Source organism: Mytilus californianus, unplaced genomic scaffold (assembly GCF_021869535.1).
Source record: "Mytilus californianus isolate M0D057914Y unplaced genomic scaffold, xbMytCali1.0.p SCAF_10, whole genome shotgun sequence".
NCBI lineage: Eukaryota > Metazoa > Mollusca > Bivalvia > Mytilida > Mytilidae > Mytilus > Mytilus californianus.
The window spans coordinates 23839608-23864064 of record NW_026262582.1 but is presented as its reverse complement, the minus strand read 5'-3'; the positions used below and the strand labels follow the sequence as shown (position 1 = coordinate 23864064).

Below are 24457 nucleotides of genomic sequence, written 5' to 3'. Positions count from 1 at the left end.
GGTTGCTGCGTACTTTACATTGTCGGTAAATAAGTCATCAGTTGAATTATTATGAACAAATATAGAGCGAAAGATGTATTGCATTTTCAATTTAAGAAAACAGGGTACCAAGTCAGGAATATGACATTTGTTTTTCATTTGTTGGATGTGTTTGAGCTTTTGATTTTGCCAATTGTTAAGGGACTTTCCGTTTTGAATTTTCCTTGGAGTACGGTAATTTTGTTGTTTTACTTTTTAATAAACAGTCGCTAGTAACTACATCAATTCGAAACATGACTATTACCGATTTGACGTATCAATAAAATTTATAATTCATTTAACTAGGGAAATCAAAGTATCTAATGAATAACTTTTTACCGCTTATAGTTACTACAGCAAGTTGTATACATGGTTATTTGAAACAGAAAGTTATGAATTTATTAAAAATAACTTTACGAAGACAAAATACTTTTTGATCTTTTTTATTTTCGTTCATTTTTATATTGTTTCGGGGTGTACATCCTATTTTCATATGTTTAAATGTTGATAGTTTTCACTAGGTATTCCGAATTCTAACAACTAAATGGCCGCCATGATATATCTTAGGTCACTGAAAGAGGTTTAAACACTCATCTGTATCTGATGATGACATCAAGTGATCATGCTTCCTGAAATTCTTTAATAGTATCAATTTAGTCTTTTAATTAAATGAATCATCAATTATTATAATATCATACATTGTTTTAACTATGTTCAAGACGAGAAAACGATGTCAATTTGCGACAAAGAAAGAATGTAGCGAATCAATCCCTGACATAAAATTACTACATGTACATTTAACGTTAAAAGTAAACAAAAAATCCCCAAAGTAACAGTGGCGTATTCAAAATATAGCAAACACTTCCATCACCTCAAGGTGAACCCCAGCATCGGTTTTGAGCGGAAATATTTGCTAAATGTTTTGTTCTCTACATCTGTGCATTGAAGAACACTGCTGCGGAATAATACATGTACCATTAAATTATAAATCATATCTGGTTACTTTTTGATTGAAAAACCGTCTAGAACAGATAACTACAAGTTAAGAAAAAGGCATAACAATCCCGAACTCAGTAAATGACATTCTGTCATTCTAATGGTTTGCATGCAAATACGAAAAAACCTAACAACGATTAAAAACCTAAGATAAATTCTAGTAATACAAACTCTAGAATTAACTATTATTTCGTTCCAGATAGACAGGTAATTACGTGTGTATTTCATCAATATTTAAATTGTATTTAAGGAAAATTTTTGATTTAAGCATGGATATGCATTTACAGATGAGAAAATACTTGTATATCTGCAATGAAAAGAGATTGATAAAAAGAAAAGGGGTTAAATATTAAACACATCTTAATTTCTGTGACATAAGAAATTTGTATAACGACAAGAACAATAAGTCATAAGTTTATTTTCATAGAATCTAGAATTAAAACAGCGAAGTAGCAGAAAGGTGATTTTACCATGTTTTGGTACACATTTTTGTTTGTTTGTCAGTTTTCGGGTACTCTTGAAAGCCCTACGATGACCCATTGTCCTTTGATCTCAGGTGGATAGTTGTCGCGTTAGCAATCATACCGCAATATCTTATGTTTAGATTATATTTAATATGCTGAGTCTTGGAAATGTAAATAATTCATTTTACATTTTATTTACACCTCTTTAAACCCACTTTACGTTATATCATCTATTTAACTACACTTAATAATATTTGTTGAATTTAAAAAGGTTTATTGCATTTGAATATATGTTATTTCCATAGACACAACATGAAAATAAAATATGTTTGTTTTGTGTTGTCATTTTGACGCAGCACGTTCCTGGATTTTAAATTGACAATCGTTTTATTAAAGCAGTATCTCACAGGTTCAAATATACATGAACTGTGAATATTTAAAAAAAAAATATGGGTATAAGTATCCAGGTGTTTCGTATAAGGACATTATCATCCGAATTATGGAAACCTGACTTTAACTAATTGGACTCATATAATCTGGTAAGTGGCGTTTGTATTAAAGACTTTTGTTTTTTTTAATTCATTTATATTTTGTTTTTATCTACTTCCAATAATTTGCAGACTAACTGTACGCACGATACACAAGTAGACGACAACATATTATTTCCAAATAGAATTGTTTGGTATTACTTTGATATCCCCTTAAATAAATACATCAAGAAAATTAGAAAATCGGTAAAACAAACCGCCGCGAAATGAACTAAAAAGGGTTAAGTGCGAAATAAAGTATCAATGAACATTTTGGTTTGCAATACCTAACGTTCGACACTGAAAGTTAAAGAAACTATTGTTCTCCAAAATGACTGCGATGGATTCATCATTATTCGTGAGATACCAATTTTCGTGGATTTCATGGGATTCAAATATTCCAAGAATTTCAAATTTTCTATAGGTTTTTAAACTGATAAAACTACGAAATCAAATAACCACGAAAATTTAAGTTTTTCTCAATCACAGAAAATTGGGACCTACGAAAATATAATTTAACAGTATTTATTTTGGTGCAGTAAAATTTGTACTGAATGATGTTATTTCTCCCACTTGGTCGATGCCTCTGCTGGTGGAGTATTAGTCTCCGAGTGTAGCACCAGCCGAGCAGCCAGTACATCGGAACTGGCATGAACACACGGATATAGTTTTGTTTGCAATTTGCTGATAGCAAATGTTGGAAAATCAGTTTAGATAAAGGAATATATCTTCCTCATGCAGAGCTGTGATTTCTTGTTCTAATTGAGCTATACTTTAGGCCATTTTTGGTTTGAACAGCTATTCAACGTTTGTTTTACGTTTTTTGGATTTTCAAATATTTAGGCCTCGAACAGCACTAGGTTATATTAATTGTAGAAATGTGCATCTGGTGCTGTAAAATTGCTACCGTTTATGTTATTTGATTTGGAATCAGATAAAAGAGGGACGAAAGATACTAGAGGGACAGTCAAACTCATAGATCGAAAACAAACTGACAACGCCATGGCCAAAAATAAAAAGACAAACAAATAATAGTACAGATGACACAACATAGAAAACTAAAGACTAAGCAACACGAACCCCACCAAAAGCTGGGGGTGATCTCAGGTGCTCCGGAAGGTCTTCTCGAAGTTTATTAAAGAGGAACGAAAGATACCAGAGGGACAGTCAAACTCACAGATATAATGAAAGATGACAAATTACAATATAACGGTCCTATTATTCAATATTGACGAGGAATCAACCGTGTTAAAACGAATATTACACGGATTAAATTTACTATAAACTACCAATCATAATTCTCTATTCAAAGATCGATTATAAATTTAATATAAGAAGAGTTTGTTTTTAGTAACAACAATAAAATTGAGAATGGAAATGGGGAATGTGTCTACCCGACCAAAGAGTAGAAAACAGCTCAAGGCCACCAATGGGTCTTCAACACAGCGAGAAAATCCCGCACCCGTAGTCAGGCTTTTACATTAGAGATACACATTCTCAAGGCCACGCAAAATCTAATCATTTGAAGGAACAAAATGATTCGAAAAATAAATAAACCGAAGACAATATGATCCACAATGATCAAAATGCTTTTTTTTTGTTAGCGATTTTTCATTTTGTCAAACTAAGTTGTTTTACATGTGGAGGTATCCCGATGGTAGCAGTCATTTTAAGCAGAAATCAAACAAAACGTATCAAAAAGTAAATCAAAAACCATTATATCAAGTTCTATCATTTTTTGTTAAAATAAATTGATGGCATATTGAATATGACTTATCGTAGGCTATTTTAAAATGTATATGAAGAAAACATGGACACTATACGCATGTAACGGTCCTCATTATAAATAAACCGAACCGACGTGACTGTATCCAACGAGCGACATGTTTTCGTGGTCTCTTTTTACATAAATACCAGAATGGTTGTCCAATCTGTTAATGCACCGATTGTGCTCTATTGGTTATCGAAAAATATTAGTTGTAGTTAGATTTGCATGATAAATGATGCTTTCACTGTCGACACATCCGGTTTCGTTACGTATGGACTTCGTGCGATTTCTTCATTTTTTAACCTTGACTTGCACATTCATTGACAATGAGGGTTGGTTGAAAACAAATCTTTACCACAAAAGAGATGATTTCAGCTTCCCAATTGTGAACTTTCCATTTCTATGTAGCAACATTCCAGCAGCGCCTGCACACGGAGTATATATCTCCCAGTTGATACCATATTCCAGGGCTTGTATTTCCTATCATGATTTCCTTGAAGGGAAGCTTGCTGCTCATAAGGAAGCTATTAAACCAAAAGTTCCAAGTGGATAAGTTGAAATTATCCCTTCGTAAATTTTACGGACGCAATCACGAGGTGTTTGATCGTTATGGAATATTCGTTTCACAGATGATATCGGATATGTTCCAAATCTCGTAACTACAATCCTGTCCCCTTTTCCCCAAACGTGACCTACCGAATTAGACTTATTACCGGGTTTGTACTTACATGAGCAACACGACAGGTGCAACATATGGAGCATAATCTGCTTACCCTTCCGGGGCACCTAAGATCACCCCAGTTTTTGATGGGGTTTGTGTTGCTCAGTCTTTAGTTTTCTATGTTGTGTTTTGGTTACTATTGTTTGTCTGTTTGTCTTTTTCTTTTTTAGCCATGACGTTGTCAGTTTATTTTAAACTTATGAGTTTGAATGTCCCTTTGGTATCTTTCTCCTTTCCTTAAAAAATAGAATTACGAATTTAAATCTTCGGTATACTCTTGCTGCCTCTCTTTTTTAAAACATCCGATGTGAACTAGATTCATTTTTGTACTGTCATCACTGCTACGTTCGCCCCCCCCCCCCCCCTCCCCCCAAAAAAAATAAATAGATGATATATCAAAAGAAAACTTATAGTAAAAGACAAATGTCATTTCAATATAAATTTGATTGACCATGAAAACGCTATCAATCAAAATCACAAAATCAGTGTCAAAAGAGTAGTATGGTCAATTTTTGTCACTAGAATTAACTTAAAACATCCACTCTGATCTCATTCAGGACAAGATGGTTCAAGACAAGCAGTAAGTTAACGAGATTGTACACATTATTTTACCTTGCATTTTTAGTTGATTGCATTTCGAGTGTGAATTCGCATTGCTATACGACTTGTCTCGGTATTTATATATCCAACATTCATGTAATAAGTTATGCTGTTTCTTTTGTAAGTCCAGTTAGATATTTTGTTATGTCTTATGTTCGCTGTCGGAGACGACGTGGTTCAGTATTTATATATCCCGCTTTCGTGCATTTTGTTGTTACTTTCTTATACGTGTGGGTCCGATAGGTCATTTTGCGCTGAGTTGTTGTCTGTTTAATTCTTTTGTGGTTTAAATTCTGTTTTTTTTGGTACATTTCACATATGTCTTATTTGTCAGGATTTTTTTGTTTATACACAGTTTTGATTTAAAAGACAAACCGACAAAGATAAATAATAACACCAGTACAAACACAATTCCATTTTATTATTCTTGTCATGGTTAGAAAATATATAAAATAACAACATTACAAACACAATCCCAATTAAATATTCTTGTGCGTGTCTATAAATGAAACACATTTATTTTATTTTAAGAAATTTACCTCTGGTAGTATAAATGTCACAAAAAAATGTCACTTTTTGTGGCAAGGATCCATTCATGTGACGCGCTGTTTATATATCGTTTGTTGTGTTCTGGTGTGCTGACGTAAATTCATAGGAGGTGTCCGTTGTTATTCTACGGTTTACATGTTGTTATGTACAATTATATTATTTATTTGTGTATTTCTCTTTGCTGAGTGTTCTTGCGTTTGTTTTTACTGTATTCCTGTCACGTAGTGTTGTCATTTTAGCGGTATATTTGACATTGCCATATAAGCGGGAGGTTTGGTTAGCCATCAAACCATGTTCAACCCACCATTTTTTCTTAAAATGTCCTGTACCACGTCAGAAATATGCAGTTGTTATCAAAAAGTCGTTTCTATGTATGTTGGCGTTTGGTTTTGTTGCAGTTCAGTTTGTTTTTTTTTTCCGTTGTTTTTCTCTTACAGTTGAAGTGTTTCCCTCAGTTTTAGTTTGTGACCCGGATTTTTTTTCGACTAATCGAATTATGACTATTTAACAGCGGTATACTACTGTTGCCTTTATTTACCAATTAATCTTATGTTACATTAATATTTACGGATGCAAAACTACCTATTGATCGATAAGGTACTTTTAATACATTGCATTAAAATGAAAATTATCTAACATTTATATTAATTTTCCGGATGAGAGACTATCTATTGATTATTTGTGATGTATTCTAAAAATAGACAGGATTTAATTGAGAAAACGTCATTCTTTTCGTGACATTTGGTTATAATCTGTATTGAGCAAAAACAGATGATACTACTTTTTTTTTTGCCAATTTAAGATAACGTATGCATAGTAGGAGATGCTTGCTATGTTTAAAGTCTCGGTCTAGCTCGAATGTTTTCAGTTTTTTTCATATCTTAGTTTATGTAACTATGATAGATTGATGGTAAAATACCCTTTACTCTATTTTTTTCATTTTTACCTATTATGTCTGTTTGTTTTATTCACGCATCGTTGTCAATATAATGGAATTTGATGCGACTGTCATACAAATGAGAGGTTTAGCACTATAAAACCAGGTTCAATCCACCATTTTTTACATACATAAGAAAATGCCTGTACCAAGTCAGGAATATGACAGTTGTTGTCCATTTGTCTGATGTGTTTGTGCTTTTGATTTTGCCATTTGATTAGGGACTTTCCTCGGAGTTCAGTATTTTTGTGATTTAACTTTTTAGTACTAATATTACTTAGGTTAAGTAAAAAAAGGGAACATATTTGAATTCCAACATTGAATTATTTATAAAACACGCTAAACCTTAAACGTTAAACCTGTATTTATGAAGGAATTTAGTTTGAATAAACACAGTATGTAAAATGTATATCATCCTGTAGACGATTTACAAAAAACAACATTAAAGCTGCACCGTAATTTTAAATATGTTGCAGGCTTTATCTATCAAAGTAATTCAACATTTACGATTGAACAAATTGACAGAAATAATAAACGCGTCGAGATATAATCAACATAAACGTTCAATCTTTTCATGAGCATACGATCAAATAGAAGCTCAAAAAGTAATAATATAAATAAATGATTAGGGATTGTTTTTGTAGTACTCCTGAAATAATCCTCTTCGAATGAAATATGTATTTTGACTGTTGATGCTCATTTCGTTTTTGGAGTTTGGGTTGTTCAGTCTTTAGTTGTTCCCTTGGATTCTTCTGCCTCTTTTTTCAATATTTGTTCAGGTATTGCACATTTTCGAAACGTAATACATTTGACGGAATTCACAATCAGTAGAAAATATCCAAAGAAAAATATGAAATCGACAATGCACAACATTTATGGTCATGATTGCGACATGTCTGTGTCTTAACTGAGGTTAAAATATCTTCTTGTCTGAATTCTAAAATCTGTAACAAATACCGGTATAGTCGTCTGAGCTATAAAAAAAAACGCTTGTGTTTTATTCCTTGATGTTTTTACTGAATTTGGATTCGCACAAGATGTCCACGTTCAGCTATTGGTCGACCAAAACGTCGTGTCTGTGTCTATAAACACGAGAATCATGGTTTATATATTTTAATATCCAAATAGTCGTACCGTCTGTTCCTTATTCACGTTATTGAAGTATTAACTGAGTCAACAGATTAATACAATCTGGACACTTGAGTGCAGTAAAGTCATTATGACTTCCTACACATGTTGTACCTTTTCACGCACATAATTTGGTAAAACAATTTATAAACAAAATCTTTACCCAAACATATATTTTATACATATTGAGATATTTGAAGCAATTTTTTTTTTCGATAAAGCTGTTGCTCACATTTAGGTTTTCAGGACAATATTTCATAATGAGGCTTGTGTGGCAGTGTTGCTGTTTTATCGTAAATGTTAGAAGCTTGAAGCTCACCGATGTCCGACCGAATTATGTCATATTTATATCTTAAATCAAATTGTATTTATATTGTTTTTAAATTCGAACGATTTATTAATAAACTTTTCAGATACTGAAAACAACAAAATGCAACTTACATGTATTATGCGGATTAAATTTTGCTGTACACGACACGTGTTCGAGATGGCCTTCATCCAGCACACTTGATACAAAAAGATAGGAAAACCAAAATAAGATATCATTGTAGTACATAAACTTCAAATGGACCGACACGCACCAGTCAAACATTCAACATTCTAATGGGGAGTTGTTTACACAATTTACAAACTTAAATCTGACAAACGCAATTTTATATCATGCGATTATGCCATAAATCTAGCTACCCATCGAATGGATACAATCGAAAATGTCAAATAATGCAACCGAAACGTTGTGAAAAATGTGCAATAGAACTTTATTTCTATTATTCAACACGATTCATTAAACTTCTTTAATATTTCAAAGACATTGTTAAACAGTACGCCAAACGGTGATCTCTCTTCAATTTTCTGTTTGGTCATTTGTCGTAAAATACTATTTATTCAAATTGTGATTTTAGACTGCAACTATAAATGGGAAGCGGAGCATCGTCGCAGGCGGTAAGCTGTAATACAGTATTAACATGATATTAGTATCTAATTGATCATAAGTTACTACTTGAGTTGTAAATATAGAGAATGACGAAATGTTTTACAAGAGTAGAATCGGTTCATTATCAGTTAACGATCTGTATTAGACATTTCAAAACCACTGTGTAATCTTTACAATTGAGGTTGAAGGGTTAAGCTAGAAACCATTCACATTTTATAAAAATTAATTTGGTCATTAAACCTGCAGACAAAGGCAGTGCAGTGGTTGTCATGGATAAATCTGCCTATATTCAAGAGGCTGAACGACAACTTGGCGATGCAAGGTTCTACCAAAAACTAGACTCTGATCCTACAACATCTTTTAGCAGAGAAATAACTAATAGTTTGGTAGAAATGCACAACGATGGTTTCATCGATGAAAAGACTCTAGAATATTTGAAACCAGAAAATCCAAAACCGGGCAGATTTATCTTTTACCTAAAATTCATAAGGCCAATAACCCAGGAAGACCTATAGTTTCAGCGAACGGTCATCCGACGGAAAAAATATCGGAATTCGTTGACTTCCATCTTCGTCAACATGTTGAGGACTTACCATCTCACATCAAAGATACTACCGATTATCTTAGAAAATTGCAGGCCTTAAATCCACTCCCCTCCGACACGACACTTGTCTCTATGGACGTCACCTCCCTCTACACGAATATTCCTCATGCAGATGGCATTGATGCATGTAAAGAAGTTTGGAATTCCCGACCAGTGAAATATCCACCTACTGAATGCCTGGTCAAAATGCTCACGCTGGTACTCAAAAACAACAACTTCATTTTTGATGGAGACCATTATCTGCAAGTTAATGGAACTGCTATGGGCACCAAAATGGCTCCATCATATGCCAACATATTTATGGGCAAATTAGAAAAACAACTCCTTGAATCTTCCATCGAAAAACCGCTTTCCTGGTTTAGATTTATAGATGATGTGGATATGAAATGGAATAAAAGTGACGAGGATTTAGATACATTCATCACTCATGCCAACAACATACATCCAAGTATCAAATTTACTCATGAGAAATCTAAATCCAAAATCACCATCCTCGATACCTCAAGCTCGCTCACAGATGGCATCATATCCACTGATCTATATTCTAAGCCTACTGACACTCACCAATATCTGTCCCCTAAAAGTTGCCATCCTGCTCATTGTACTAAGAGCATCCCGTACAGTCAGGCACTCAGAGTCAAGCGAATATGTTCCAACTCAGAAACAACTAAAAAACAACTACGTCAACTCGAAACCCGCTTGACGAGAAGGGGCTACAAACACAAAACTATCCAAAAAGGCTTTCAGAAAGCGGAAACTATTCCAAGGAGTAAACTGTTAGAATACAAATATAAAAAGAAAAATAAAAGGACTCCATGTGTTCTTACTTACCACCCATCTCTCAAAAACAGCTTTGGTGTCATTCGTGAGCATTGGAAAACAGTTGAAAAGAATTCCAAACTATCCAAGATTTTTCCCGAGCCTCCCATGATAGCTTTTAGGCAACCCAATAGTCTGCGTAACCTGCTGGTGCGGGCTGAAGTGTCTGATAATAGAAGTACTTCTGGGGAATGTCGTTCGTGTGATGAAAAACGCTGCAAATGCTGCCTACAGATGCATCACTCATCAACTTTTCACAGTAAGGCAACCGAAAATAACTATAAGATATTTTGCAATGTTAACTGCAAAAGTATGAATGTTATTTACATTCTAGAATGTTCGGTTTGTGGCCTCCAATATGTTGGTGAGTCAAAGCAGCCTTTCCACAAACGCCTCAATGGCCATAGGAGTGATATCTCTAAGAAGCCACTTCTCCCAGTTTCTCAGCATTTCAGACAGTCTGGTCACACACTTGATGACTTTAACCGCATGAAGATCCTAGTGATTGAACAGAACATTCACTGGAGTGATGCCCAGCGACAGGTTCGGGAAAGCTTTTGGATAAAGGAACTAAATGTACATCATCCAAACGGCATCAATAAAAGATACTAAGTTTTATTTTTCACTTATTTTGGGTTGTAAATATACACAGTCACGTATATTTGAGTATTGAGTTTTGTTTTACATTATGATGTTCAGGATTTTGGATTAAATCAATAGACCAAAACTTACCTGTATTATTGAGCTATTTTTATACATATTATCAGTATGTTAAAATAATTGACACCGAAGAAGGCTATTTGTTAAGCCGAAATATTTGTCAACACGATTTATTAACAACATTTTCGTATAATACCATCTTATATTAGTATCGTTGTGCAAATCTCTAGACTTATATATATATGTATATATATATATATAGTTCATATTGAAATTCATTTTTACATACAACTGTTGTTCGTCTTTTCGTCTAGTTTCAACCTGTAGTCGTCAAACATGATAGACCCAGTGATAATGAACAACTAAAAAGCTGTTTGAAAAATGCGTTAGGGGACAAAAAGATAGCCATACTTGGACTAGGCGACAGAGGCAAGGATTGGATAAAAGATGCCAAATGTAAAGATCAACAAATTGTCATGGTTGACTGCAAAGCATTGTATGATGAACAGGTATTATAAGTTTTGTTACGAATCTTAGGTATTTTTTTTACAACACACACACACACACACATTTCAAGACAGACATTATATCATATTTTAATGACTAGCTATTTAGACAGTACGTACAATACACCATTTGATTCACCTTCAAAAAGTGATATATATATTAGCTAAAACATAAGCCCTTAAATCAAAGTTAAAACAAGTACATTGAAAACATAAAACTTAAAAACAATTTACGAAATAAAACGCAAGCAAGGTACACATGTTTATTAGTACATGCTACACTTTAGTAAGAAAAACGAATTATATTTAAAACAGGGAATATGGCGTTGTTATTTAAAGTGTTCGCAATTCCCACTACATTTTGTACGCGTAACCCGTAGCGTTACTTTTAATCTTCCAGTTCAAATTATGCTATATTTTCTTCCAGATGAAGAGTCCAAAAGTGAAACATATTCATCCAGATTTGTCTGACCAGGTGAGTATATTTAAATTGAATGCAATAACTTCTCAAGAGGTGGCGAGAAGAATAAATGTATTTGAAAATGAGAATAGTACATTGTGAATTATATTGTTATTTTTATCATTAGAACTAATGTATGGTTTTTTTATTGAATCTAAACCATTTATAAAAAACAAAACAAAAGAAAAAAAAAAAACATTCGAACGAACCACATGACACATACTCAAATGGATCGTGAAATTTGAAATCGGCTGAGAATAGAAATAAAAAAAAAGCATAAGTTAAATGGAAAGAACCGAATATTGATTTTGCTGGAATTCGTGGCCAATGAGGTTTATTGTAGATTTCTGTACAAAAAAATGTTTTGATCATATAGGTACTTTTTTTTCAAAATAGAGCAAATAAATAAAAGGAAACAACCATTTTACACAAGGCAACCCTAATATGTAGAAGACACGAATAAAAGCTTCAAATTTCCGCAGACAAACAACGGTCTACAAAAGAAATAATGTTAAACAAAAGACTAAGCTTCATAAACCAAACTTAAACGGTTCTGCTAAGAAGTATATAGAATATATCAATCAATAGTCTCTGAAAAGTAATCAGTGGTAACATTTTAATTTCACAAAACATTAACATTACAATAAATAAAGATTACGTTGAGATTTATGCATACATACTGACCATGAATATCAAGCTGCTGTTGTTTTACTCTTGTATCACTTGACGTTGATCACGAAAAACTAACACAAGAGGCAAAAAATGTAATACATATGTCAAACCAAATGTTTCAAATTACCAATAAATTACCTATCAACTGACCAATCAACTATCTTTTATAGCATGGAATACACAATCTGTTTTCAGGGCGATATTGAAGATAGACTATATAAATTGCAAAAGAGAATTGGACATTCTCCATCTCTACAGATAGAGACGTTTGAAAACTGGGGAGAGACACAAGCTATTCAAGTTATTTCTTCCTCTCCCACTACAAAAGAAGAACTGCAGAAGTTAGTTTTAGCAGCGTCTGAAGAAGGTTTGCGTGTAAGGTGTGCTGGAACTGGACACAGCTGGGCACCCCTTTTTGCAGATAGCAAGCAATTGCTTATTTATGTTAAAGATATGAAAAGCGACTACAAAAATGGTTCCAGAATAAGAATATCTAATGTAAGTGGTAATATATGTTGCATTATAAGTCCAATGTTGTATGTGAATTTACTTTCATTTCATAAGTGAACAATTTTATATATTATTGTGCAATCCGTTTCGTGACACAACACCTCTCTGCTGGTCTCGTAGTAGCAATTCGTCGTTTTCTCGGTTTCTAACCGAGTCAAACCATAGAATAACATATATATTTACAGCGTATTTACAAAAAAGGAGTAAGACAAAAGTCTGCACTGCTTGGAGTCAGGATAATGTATCCTAATTGTGTGTTCGTGCCGATTTATATCTTGTGAACTACACTTTACACATTAAATATCCGGTTCAGCGGGTCCGGACAAAGAAGGTGTCATAATCATATCGCAATCTTCGTGCGGATTTATATCTTGTGAACTACGCTTTGCACATTAAATATCCGGTTCTGCGGGTCTGGACAAAGAAGGTGTCATACTCATATCGCAATCTTCGTGCGGATTTATATCTTGTGAACTACACTTTACACATTAAATATCCAGTTCAGCGGGTCCGGACAAAGAAGGTGTCATACTCATATCGCATAAATTTACTCTCGTCCTGAATATGCATTTGATTTGTCACTTAACGTTATTCAACCATCCACCATCAATTTTAGGGCATGTAATTAGTATTATATTGATATTATTATTTAAGACAATATAGAAAAGTGTATGTTCAATATGTGAAGCTCGTAATTGTTCCAAGTCTCAATAAGTTGTAAAAAAAAGTAAACGTATGAATAAAAGGACTATAACAGGATACAAAAAAGATAATATAACCAAGTTGCAGTCAACGGAAAAATGTGCATGTACTATTTCAAGCTTTTATACAAAGGTTAATGGAAAACAATTCTAAATGAGATAACGTAGACTATCAGAGATCGGCCGTCAACTACACCTAATCATTCAAGGGTAAATGGATAAGAACATTATAACTGAAGCTTTTCCTAAACTAGAAATATGATTTTCTTTAATAAAAAAGATTGTAGTTTTTAATTAACACCAACCACATATGCAGAAAACAACACTGATCACTTCAAAGATTGAACTTCACCTTTCCTTGAATATACCTACACCAAACATATTGCATTCATGATTTTCAAGATGGTAAAACAGATCCTAATTCTCAAGGATACAAACATTCAAAACATTCCATTGGTCTAGTTCATCTGGTGTATCTGGTCACGCTATTACTGTAGACGTTGGCTTCATGAACAATGATAAACCTGAAGAGGTGTTAGCCAAAGACCCGATATATCTAATTACCCAGTCCAATATCTGGAACAATGATGAATGCAGTTTAGGACTATGAGAGAAAAGGGCTGAATGGAGAGGTAGATTAACCAAAATTTAAAAAAACTGACTGAAAGATAAAAGCTTTGGCTCATGAATTCAGAACCGCATTTTATTGTACGACGTATGATGAGCACACGGGTTTCTAACCCTTGCAAGAAATCCTAGATTGTGAATGCTTTATAGTATCTCAAAGACAAATCTGTTATTGTTTCAGCAGACAAATACTCTAACAACATTGTTTTCATATGCAAAAATACTTGTTTTGAATGTCTTTTTAAAGAACTGAGATTCACAATGATTTCTCAACAACAATATGACTTTAACATTATACAATGTGATTGTAGGTTAGCTTAGTATGTACAATGAAAATCAACTTTTTTTTTATTTGTATTAGTAAATTTTATTATATGATCCTCTATAAATGAGTATTGTATTGTAGCGCAAAAAACGTGAAGTGGACATCATGACTGGAGTGACGACTGGGGACTTTAAGAAGTTTCAAATAAAAAACAAATTGCATATTCCTGCTAATGTTATTTTAGATGTTGTTCAGATGGTTAGTGTTGTAGCAACAGGTTGTCATGTGAGTTTTAATGTCAATATCTAAATATAGCAGTATTAATATATTAAACTCTTTTTAAATGTACAGTTTTGTTATCATTTTACCATGCATTGTATTTATATGTCTCTAGTTCATTATAAACTTATATTTAAAGGTCATGCTTTTATCAGACTGCATATAACGTCTTTACACTAAATGTGTTGGTTATTAATTGATTGGTATATTTGAGTCTAGGAAAACATGATGTATTTGTTAGGTGAAATTGGGCTTTGTACTTGCTTTCAGTAACTTCGATCAGTACTTTGTTTTGTGTAAGTTGTGTTAGTTGTGTAAGTTGTGTATTAGCTTTGTTATCATCGGATTTGTAGAGCCATTTGCAAATATTTTTTAAAAATTTATTCTATATTTTTTTTTTTGCTGTTACAGCAGGAAGGACAGATAAGAAAGAGACTGAGCCTTCACAAACAATATAATCCCCAACATATTCTGTAGTTGGTTGTCCCATACTTAGTAAAGCGCTTGTAGTTTGATGGTTTTTACTATAATTTGTTTTCGTATTTTGTTTAAATGAGGCATGTAATATTCGTTATTGGGTAGTTTCGCATGTTGTTTCAAAACTGGGGCATTTACAACTACTATGTGTTGAGGGCGGTGCTAACTTTTACGGCCGTAAGATTTTTTCAGTGGTTTGAATCATTGTCCTTTTGTCAATGGTGAATATATGTTTCATTGCCAATAATCACACACCTCAATCATTTGTTTATTTTAAATGGCTAGAAAAATATTAACGGTATTAACTGTTCTGCGCACCAGCTGCGCATTTCGACAATAAATATCTCCTTAGTGATGCTCGAGGCCAAAATATTTGAAAATCCAAAAACTGAATTCCGGGAAGCTCTGCACAATTGTTTCAATACTGCGAGACAAGTTTATTTTTCGTGACTATTATACTGACGGATTCAGTGACACTGGTTAATAGATAAATGTACTACACTGTCCTTTCGTATATTTCTGTATTACAAAGAATAAACCTATTATGTTATTTCTTTCTAGTCATTTCGTTTCAGGTTATTTTCCCATGACTATGTTACCTAATTTTGATACATCTATCTATTCATTTTTTACATACAGGGGGTAGGACAGGATGCAAACGCACCAAGTGACAACGTTGTGAAAATGCGCATAATCGGAAGTGACGGAAAACTGCGCACCTATACATCTGACGACAAAGAAATGCTGAGGGCGATAAGTGCAAACTTCGGATGTTTTGGAGTTATATTTGATATGACAATAAAACTCATTCCTGAGGTTATCGTCAAAGTAGAAAATCGATACATGGATTTAGATGATTTATTTTTCAATGCAGAAAATATACAAAAATTATTTGAGGAAAACTGGTCGATTGAAATTTTTTGGTTTCCTTACAACTCACTAAGCCTGTTTGACTATAATCCAAAAAATGATGACATCTGGATCCGTGTCATTAACAAAGAAACGAAGAAAGTCAAAAAGGCAACTCAAACCTATTATGACTGGAAAGAAGTCAAAGATTATTTGACAGGGGAAGCATTGGCAATCATGTCACCGATCATAGCTGGAAACCCTTCGTTGACTCCACTGTATGCATGGTCTACGTTTTGCGGGATAAAGAACATCATTTACCCGAGCGGTACCCAGTATCAGGAACTTCCACATGCTGTCCATTTTAGGTAAGATTATATTAGTGACGTACGTTTATAACCTCAGATATGTCCTGTTACAATGTTGGAGGTCGAACTTAGAAGGGGAGGATAATAATAACAACATCCAGTTAAACGGATAAATCCCAAAATGGTAAATTAAATGAGGAATACTCTTCTGGATAGCTTCTGATATATGTTTCGTAAAGTGGATACAACGTCTGTATCAATTGAATGCCAAACAGTGGTGTAATGTTAATGTCATTTTCATGTACGACCAATGCAATTAATCATAGACCTTTGAATTCGGAAACGGCGAACTACTTCTAAAGAATGTTGTAACAATTTATTATAAACAACGTTTATCGAGATATGCACGGGCAAATACTAAAGAATATCAAATTCAATTTCATATTATTTGATTTTGAACCAAACATTATGTTTTACTAAGATTGGAATATAGCAAGGAATTGATAGATTCTCAAAGTAAATCAAAGCGTGCTGTTATGCTCTTTTTCTTAATATATAAGAAGATTTATGTTTGATTTTTTATGAATTTCAGACAATACATTGAGAAGGCTCCTGTATATGACATGGAATTTGCCTTCGATTTGAAAGGAGATTTTCATCGACTCTTGAAGATAATTCAAGTAGTTGTGAACAAAGTAGATCATTACGAGGAAAAAGATGAGTATCCATTGAACATTGCTCTGGAAATGCGCATGATGGGTCACAGGTAAATCTGATAAAAAAGAGCTCATTAAAGATACCAAACTTATAACTTTGTGTCGCGCCGTTCGTCTACATAAGACTAAACAGTGACACTCGAATCAATATATGCAAAACAGGGATAAGGCAAACTATAACTATGGGTAGAATATTTCGACATTTCATAACAGTACTTTTACAGAACAATGAACATATCAACGATATTTTATGTCAACACAAAAATGCTGATAACAGGGTTGATGACGGGACGAAACATACACGGGCAGTGGCATACACCAGTAATAATTCTATATTTAGTCAATTACAAATACCAAAACCGGCACCATGGAGATAACGTAGGTGTCTCTTCCTCGTTCTTGTTAGAATTTGCATATTTTGTTGAACTGTTTTATTACAGCAATTTGATGTTGGGCTTACATGTGGATGCATATACGAGTCCGTGAACGAATTTTGATTCATTAGCGTTTTAATCAATCTTACGTTTTATTTAATGTGCAGTAATAAATAAAAATCATAACCGGAATAAACATGCATATTGAACAGTACAACAGAATGTTGTTGTCGATTTTTTTTTAGATTAATTGCGTTTTATGTCCTCTGCATTTTTATTTATTCGCACGTGTCTGTAATTTAAATATAAATCTTATCTCAATTTTTAGTGACACTCTTCTTTGTCCTGGTATTATCGGAAATCCTGCCTTTGGCGGATCTGGTCACGTGGTGTATATAGAAATTATAAGTGTCGTCGACACAAAAGGATGGGAAAAGTTTTGCATTGACGTAGGAAGAGAATGGATGGCTTTAGATGGTGTTCCACATTTAGCTAAGCAGTGGGATTTTCTACCCGGTATTGAGGAACACATTTACAAGGTAAAAAAGTCGTTTGGATTATATAGTTTATTCTGTTAAAATTGTTGTAATATTGATTGCAAAGTAAAAACTCTTTTCAAACATATGTCCTTGCCATAACATGAAAATAACAATGACTTTCTCATGTTTCTGACAAGTATCAGACTAACAAAGTTAAGTTAAAACAAAATGCAAAAAGAAAAAAAAGTGTTCAGTCGAAAGTGTTTTGGATGCCAGCCATCTTTTGGTGGCCTTTAAAACTTATTTGTTACCAATGACCTTAGATATATGTCGTAGCCATAATTACGCTGACCATGAGATCGTAAAAAGCCACTTATTATTGTACATAGTGCAAAAAAGTGCCTCGACGAGTGCAGGGGCGGATCCAGGATTTTAGGATAAGGGGGGTGCAAACTTAAAATTTTTTGAAGTAAAATTATCGAAATATTCTATATTAAGCTGAGGACAACCCATGCTTTGCAAATTTTAGGGGGAGGGGGCGCACGCCCGCCACGCCCCCGCCTGAATCCGCCCCTGGACGAGTGCCCTTGGAGGTATCAACATATAAGTCATTGTATTTAGACTCTTGTTCAAACGTCAAAGTGACAGGAGGATTTCAATCCCAATAACTAGAAATTCATTCACATTAAGAATAAGGAATTGTGATATGATCGCCTATTAGACAAATATCCAGCATAGTCAAAATGTCATGGGATTTATGCAATTATCACCCTCAACAATGAGCAAACCTATAACCATTTTGTAAATTACATAAAACACCGGCATGACAAAATGTGAAACAATGCAAACGAAAAAACGTAACGACCTGATTTATGAAAAAAACATTTAACATGTTTAACGAAACACATATAAAACAAATCGCTTCATACTCAAAATATTGCACGTTCAACGTATTTACAACCCTATGAAATTATATAAAGAAGCTTTCAATTCTTATAATTGTATACTATGCAATTTTCGTTTGTTTTCCAATGCCTTGCAGCGACGGTGTGACGGGAGGCACGTCCTGTCATGAATGTTAAATTTTATTGGGAAATTAAATATAATATTATATGCCTCTCAATTGTAGTCAGCCAATAAAAAAATGAAGCATACATGTAATGTAATTTTCTAAATATGAGTTGTTTGTTCCCACATGACTAAAATGCATGTATTTTATAAATCATGCAACGGCTAAATTGTTAGTTCGAGGAAGCTGCAACAGCTAACTGTCAAACCACTTTTTTCAAAAAGTACACAAAAATATCGGAATATAACTTAAAAAATAAATATAATGCGTCATAGATGTTAAAATTATTGTAAAAAAAGGAAGGTAGCTCTTTTATTAAGTTTGTTCGTGCGACCAATTTGTGGATGTACCTTTATCACGGGTATTATTTGAAAAATAAAAAAATAAATATAAAAAACAAAGTTCTATATAAAAATATGAAGATGTGGTATGATTGCCAATGAGACAACTCTCCACCACAGACCAAATGACATAGAAGTTAACGAATGTATTTCACCGTACGACCTTCAACAATGAACAAAACCCATACCGCTATAAAAGGGCCATAATGACAAAATAAATGTTAAACAGTTCAAACGAGAAAACAAACGGCCTGATTTCTAAACAAAAAAATGAACGAAAAACAAATATGATATCCAGTACCAAACAACAACCACTGAATTGCAGGCTCCTGACTTGGTACAGGTATATACAGAATGTGGCAGGGGTTAAACTGGTTTGCCAGCGCTAACCCTCCCCCTAATCTGGACAGTGATGTAACAAAACAACATAAGAAAAAACTATAAAAAATCAGTTGGTAGGTCTTAACTCATCGGATAAAAAGCAATATATAATATCTAACAAAAACAAAGACCGGACGTACCAGGGTATCTATACATCCCCACAACAAAAAAGACATTAAGTACACCTCTGAGAGTATTCGCAGTTACTGACAGCTAATTCAAAGTCAATGATTACTAATAAAAAGATCATGCATCTAAGACTAAAATATCAATCAGTACACATCAAACATCCGATAGATCTAGTGTAAATACGTCACTAACAGACAGAAAAAAACACAACCTTGTGCACTGCCAAGATACAGGTATTGACGGATTGTAAAGCTATGGATGTACATATTATGTATATATCAATAATAGTTAGTTTGATTTTAATCTACTGATAACAATTCAATATTTTTACCAATAAAAACAATATTCAAACATCTAATTACAGTGTTCAATTAGTAACTTTTTAGAATAAAATCACTTTTTATGAGTTAATTACGCATTAACGTGTATCTTCTTTTTTTGTTATCTTAGATCTTTTTATAATTTTTAAGAAATAATTACATTGACATTCAATTTAAAAACAGACGCGCTTCGTCTTGTTTTAGAGCACTTGACAAACAATCAATAATTCCTATAAATACTCGACCATGTTACAACGATATCCCAGTAATATGGTTTAAATCCTGCAGAGGGAAGAACAAACTTTTATTATTCTTTATTTTTAGATATAACACTGTGGGGTCAATTTCATACGAACTATATTTAACATGTAGTGTTATGCCTTTATAATACTAGGACACCCGACGGAGAGCGTTTGTCAAAAGGTTTTCTCATATTCAAACTCATATACTAGTATTCCAAAGCAAAGTTGTGTGTTTAAATGGTAATAAATATAGACTCCTGTATACACAATATACAAATAAGGCGATGTGGTACGATTGCTAAAGAGACGACTATCCCCTAAAATTCATATGACGTGATTATAATTATATATAAGCAATTATAGGTCACCGTATAAGAATGAGAAAGACCCATATAGTACAGTCCCATCTTGAAAACAGACATTCCATATAAGTAATTTATTAACATCTTCTAAGTCTACGTTACCTCGGCCTTGGATATAAACGTAATATTGACCCCTACATATGAAGCAAACACTTAATCGTTCGTATAAAAAAGGATTTTTCAGAAAGGTGAAAGTTCTAAATTAATCATTTAATTACAATTATTATTGTTTTACAAGGGCCTCGGTGGCCGACTGGTCTAAATAGACGAACTACTGTAACACTGGCCTGTCAACACTTAGGTTGTAAGTTCAAACCCCGCACGTGGCAGGTGCGCTCGACTCCAACATTAATCTTGATTGACTGGGATTGTTAGTTTTCCTACCGAAGGTCGATGGCTCTCTCCGGGCACTACGACTTCCTCCATCAATAAAAAATGACCGCCATGAAAAAACACAAAACTGCTGAAAATGACGTTCAACACCAATCAATCAAATAATATTGTTTTGCGATCTTTCAGCATATGGGACAACATATCGACGCATTTAAAGAGCAGCTGACAAAATCTGGTGCTGATCCAAATGGCATGTTTCTGAACAAAAGCCTCCGAAAACTATTACGACTGTAATATGTCTGACCAAAACATTATGTGATAAGCATGCTATGATTTCTGTGAATTACCCGTCTACTTGCAGAAACTGTGATTATGTTTTTATCTAAGCATAAATATATAAATAAATGGAAGAAAAACTGTTCATTCTAAAAAATATCCTGTTGAGCAGTTTCAGCATTATAGAGGTAACCCGATAACTTTTAAATGTAAACAGTTTTTTTTTAACTGTATAATGGCCTATCAAAATAATGCATTTTTCGAGACAGCACGGTGACATTTAGTTGCTTATATCTTTGTTAGTAGGACAATTGTGGATACTTATTTCATTGGCACGTAAGCCAAATCTCCTTGTATTCTTTTAGAATGATTTATTTGAATATATCATTAAATAACATTTTTTTTATTTTTATATTTAAATTTCTAAACAATATTAATTTAATTGCTTATCGTCCTATGTTCTTGTGATAAAGTTTGTTGTTCATGGTACAATTTATTTAAATGGTTTATGATATGAGGTGCCTCGGATAGAAATCGACTTTATGCAAATGAATATCAATACATCTGTTGTTGATGCTTTATCCTCTTTGAATGACAAATATGTCGTTGTTCCAGCAGATAAAGCCTCCAATAATATGCAAAAACCATTATTTGCAATGTCTCACAACAGAGCTTGGAATAAATAGAACTACTGGTAACCCTACATATTCTTTAACATCATTCACCAAGGACGAAATTTTACAAAATCACAAATCTGTCCTTCTTTCTTTTGGTATCAACATCAAAGAAAACGAAGAAAATTTACCATCATTATACTGGATACCAAAACTACACAAAACTCCATATAAAGAACGATACATAGCTGGGTCATCAAAATGTTCCACTAAACATCTTTCTAAAGCACTGACTACTATTCTTTCTACAGTTAAAAATGGGCTTCAAAAATCTTGTGATGAGATATATTCTACCAGTGGTGTTAACCAGATGTGGATTCTCAAAAATTCGAAAGATCTACTGCTTAATCTTCGATCACAATCTTTGCAATTTTGCATCACATAAAGACTTTTGATTTTTCTACGCTTTACACTACTATTCCCCATGCTCAGTTGAAAGATCGACTTCACCATCTCATTAAACAGAGCTTTTTCTATAAAAATGGGAATCATAGATACAAATTTCTTGTTTTGGGTTTCAATAATTCATATTTTGTGAAAAACCACACTGAATCTACCAGAAAATATACTGAAGATGATATTATCAAAATGCTGGACTTTTTGATCGACAATATATTTGTTGAGTTTGGAGGATTTATATTTCAACAGACAGTCGGTATTCCAATGGGAACTAATTGTGCACCCCTACTGGCCGATTTGTTTTTGTACTCGTATGAAGCAGAATTCATTCAGAACCTTCTAAAAGACAAAAAGAAAAAGCACCTTGCGAAATTCTTTAATTTTACTTTCCGATATATTGATGATGTTCTATCATTGAATAACCCATATTTCAGCCAATACTTACATCTCATATATCCCAGTGAACTTGAAATTAAGGATACTACTGATACTAGAAGGACTGCTTCATACCTTGATCTTTTCCTCAATATTGACACAGATGGATGACTTTACACGAAAATCTATGATAAACGGGACGATTTCAACTTCCCAATTATTAATTTCCTATTTCTCAGCAGTAACATACCCTCTGCCCCTTCGTATGGTGTTTACATATCTCAATTGATACGTTATTCTCGTGTTTGTTCACACAATACGGACTTTATATAGGGTGTGCTCCTTACACAGAAACTGCTCCAACAAAGTTATGAGGAGGACAGATTAAAAATGACACTCCGTAAATTTTACGGACACCATCACAAATTGGTTAGTCCATATGATGTGTCTTTGTCCAAACTAACTAAGGATATTTTTACCACGTGTTAGATTGTGGTTTGTCATTACGTCGTCTGATCTTTTAATTACCGAACGTGACTTATTCCCGATTGTGACTGTTTTGCTGAGTGTGAAACCGCATTGCTATAAGACGTGTCAAGGTACCTTTCTATCCCAAATTCATGTATTTAATTTTGATGTTATATTTGTTATTCTCGTCGGATTTTGTCAAATGTCTTAACGTCTTTTTTGTTATATTCGTGTGTTATGGTAAAGATAGTTAATCACCCCCTTCATTTATTAGATTTTAGTTTGGTTCAACGAAATTTATACGATATATTTGGTTTACAGTTTGATTCAGAAGAAACACCGACATAGCTAGATAATACAATTAATTATCTAATTACTACCACAATTTGATATTAATAAGTATTGTAATTTTCATTGTTATTAATAAATGTAATGTCAGTATTACAAATCTAATCTTGAATCAATCCTAATCCTATCTTATTTTTGGGAAATATTTTTACAAATTCAAATGTGACGTCACTCTGTGTGTTTTTTTTAGAATTTCAAATGTGACGTCAATTTGTGCGTTGATGCTTTGGCTAACTCGGCTGTGTATTTTTATATGATGGATTAAGTTGTTTTATGTAATGTATCCGTTTTGTTTCTGTAGTTAGTCCCCACTTCGGTTTTATCATGTGTATCTATTATATAGTCATTTGATAATATTTACTGTTTGCAAAATTATAAATCATTCTAAATAATAAGGATGTTCTTGTCCCAGGCAGAAAACCCTGGCCGTGTGATGCGCAACTTTTTGGAAGTTTTGGTCCTTGGTGCTCTTCGGCTTTGTACTTGTTTTGGCTTTCAAGCTTTTTTCATCTGAGCGTCACTGGATGGTCTTGTGTGGACGAGACGCACGTCTGGCGTATTGAATTTTAAGCGTAGTACCTTTTGTTAGCTATTATTCGTGTCTTTCTTTGTCCTATATGTTCTCCCATTTATTTGTATTGTGGTCCTGTCATGTGATGTTGTCGTTTTGGTGTTGTGTTTTGCCATTAAGGCAGGAGGTTTGGCATGCCACAAAACCAGGTCCAACCCACCATTTTGTTCTTAAAATGTCCTGTACCAAGTCAGGAAAATGGCCATTGTTATATTATAGTT

At 33.5% G+C, this 24457-nt stretch overlaps 1 protein-coding gene across 1 annotated transcript in view; it reads left to right on the top strand.

Moving 5' to 3' along the window:
- The first annotated feature begins 1823 nt into the window (after positions 1–1823).
- Positions 1824–24457, top strand: part of LOC127718708 (uncharacterized) — a 270509-nt gene continuing 247875 nt past the window's right edge. Inside the window, exons 1-9 of the mRNA XM_052224763.1 lie at positions 1824–2017; positions 8611–8650; positions 11040–11234; positions 11659–11706; positions 12559–12861; positions 14608–14751; positions 15862–16439; positions 16972–17145; positions 17798–18008. Of these exons, the coding sequence (XP_052080723.1) occupies positions 8624–8650; positions 11040–11234; positions 11659–11706; positions 12559–12861; positions 14608–14751; positions 15862–16439; positions 16972–17145; positions 17798–18008 (1680 nt within the window). The 5' untranslated portion in view covers positions 1824–2017; positions 8611–8623. The remainder of the gene's footprint in view (positions 2018–8610; positions 8651–11039; positions 11235–11658; positions 11707–12558; positions 12862–14607; positions 14752–15861; positions 16440–16971; positions 17146–17797; positions 18009–24457) is intronic.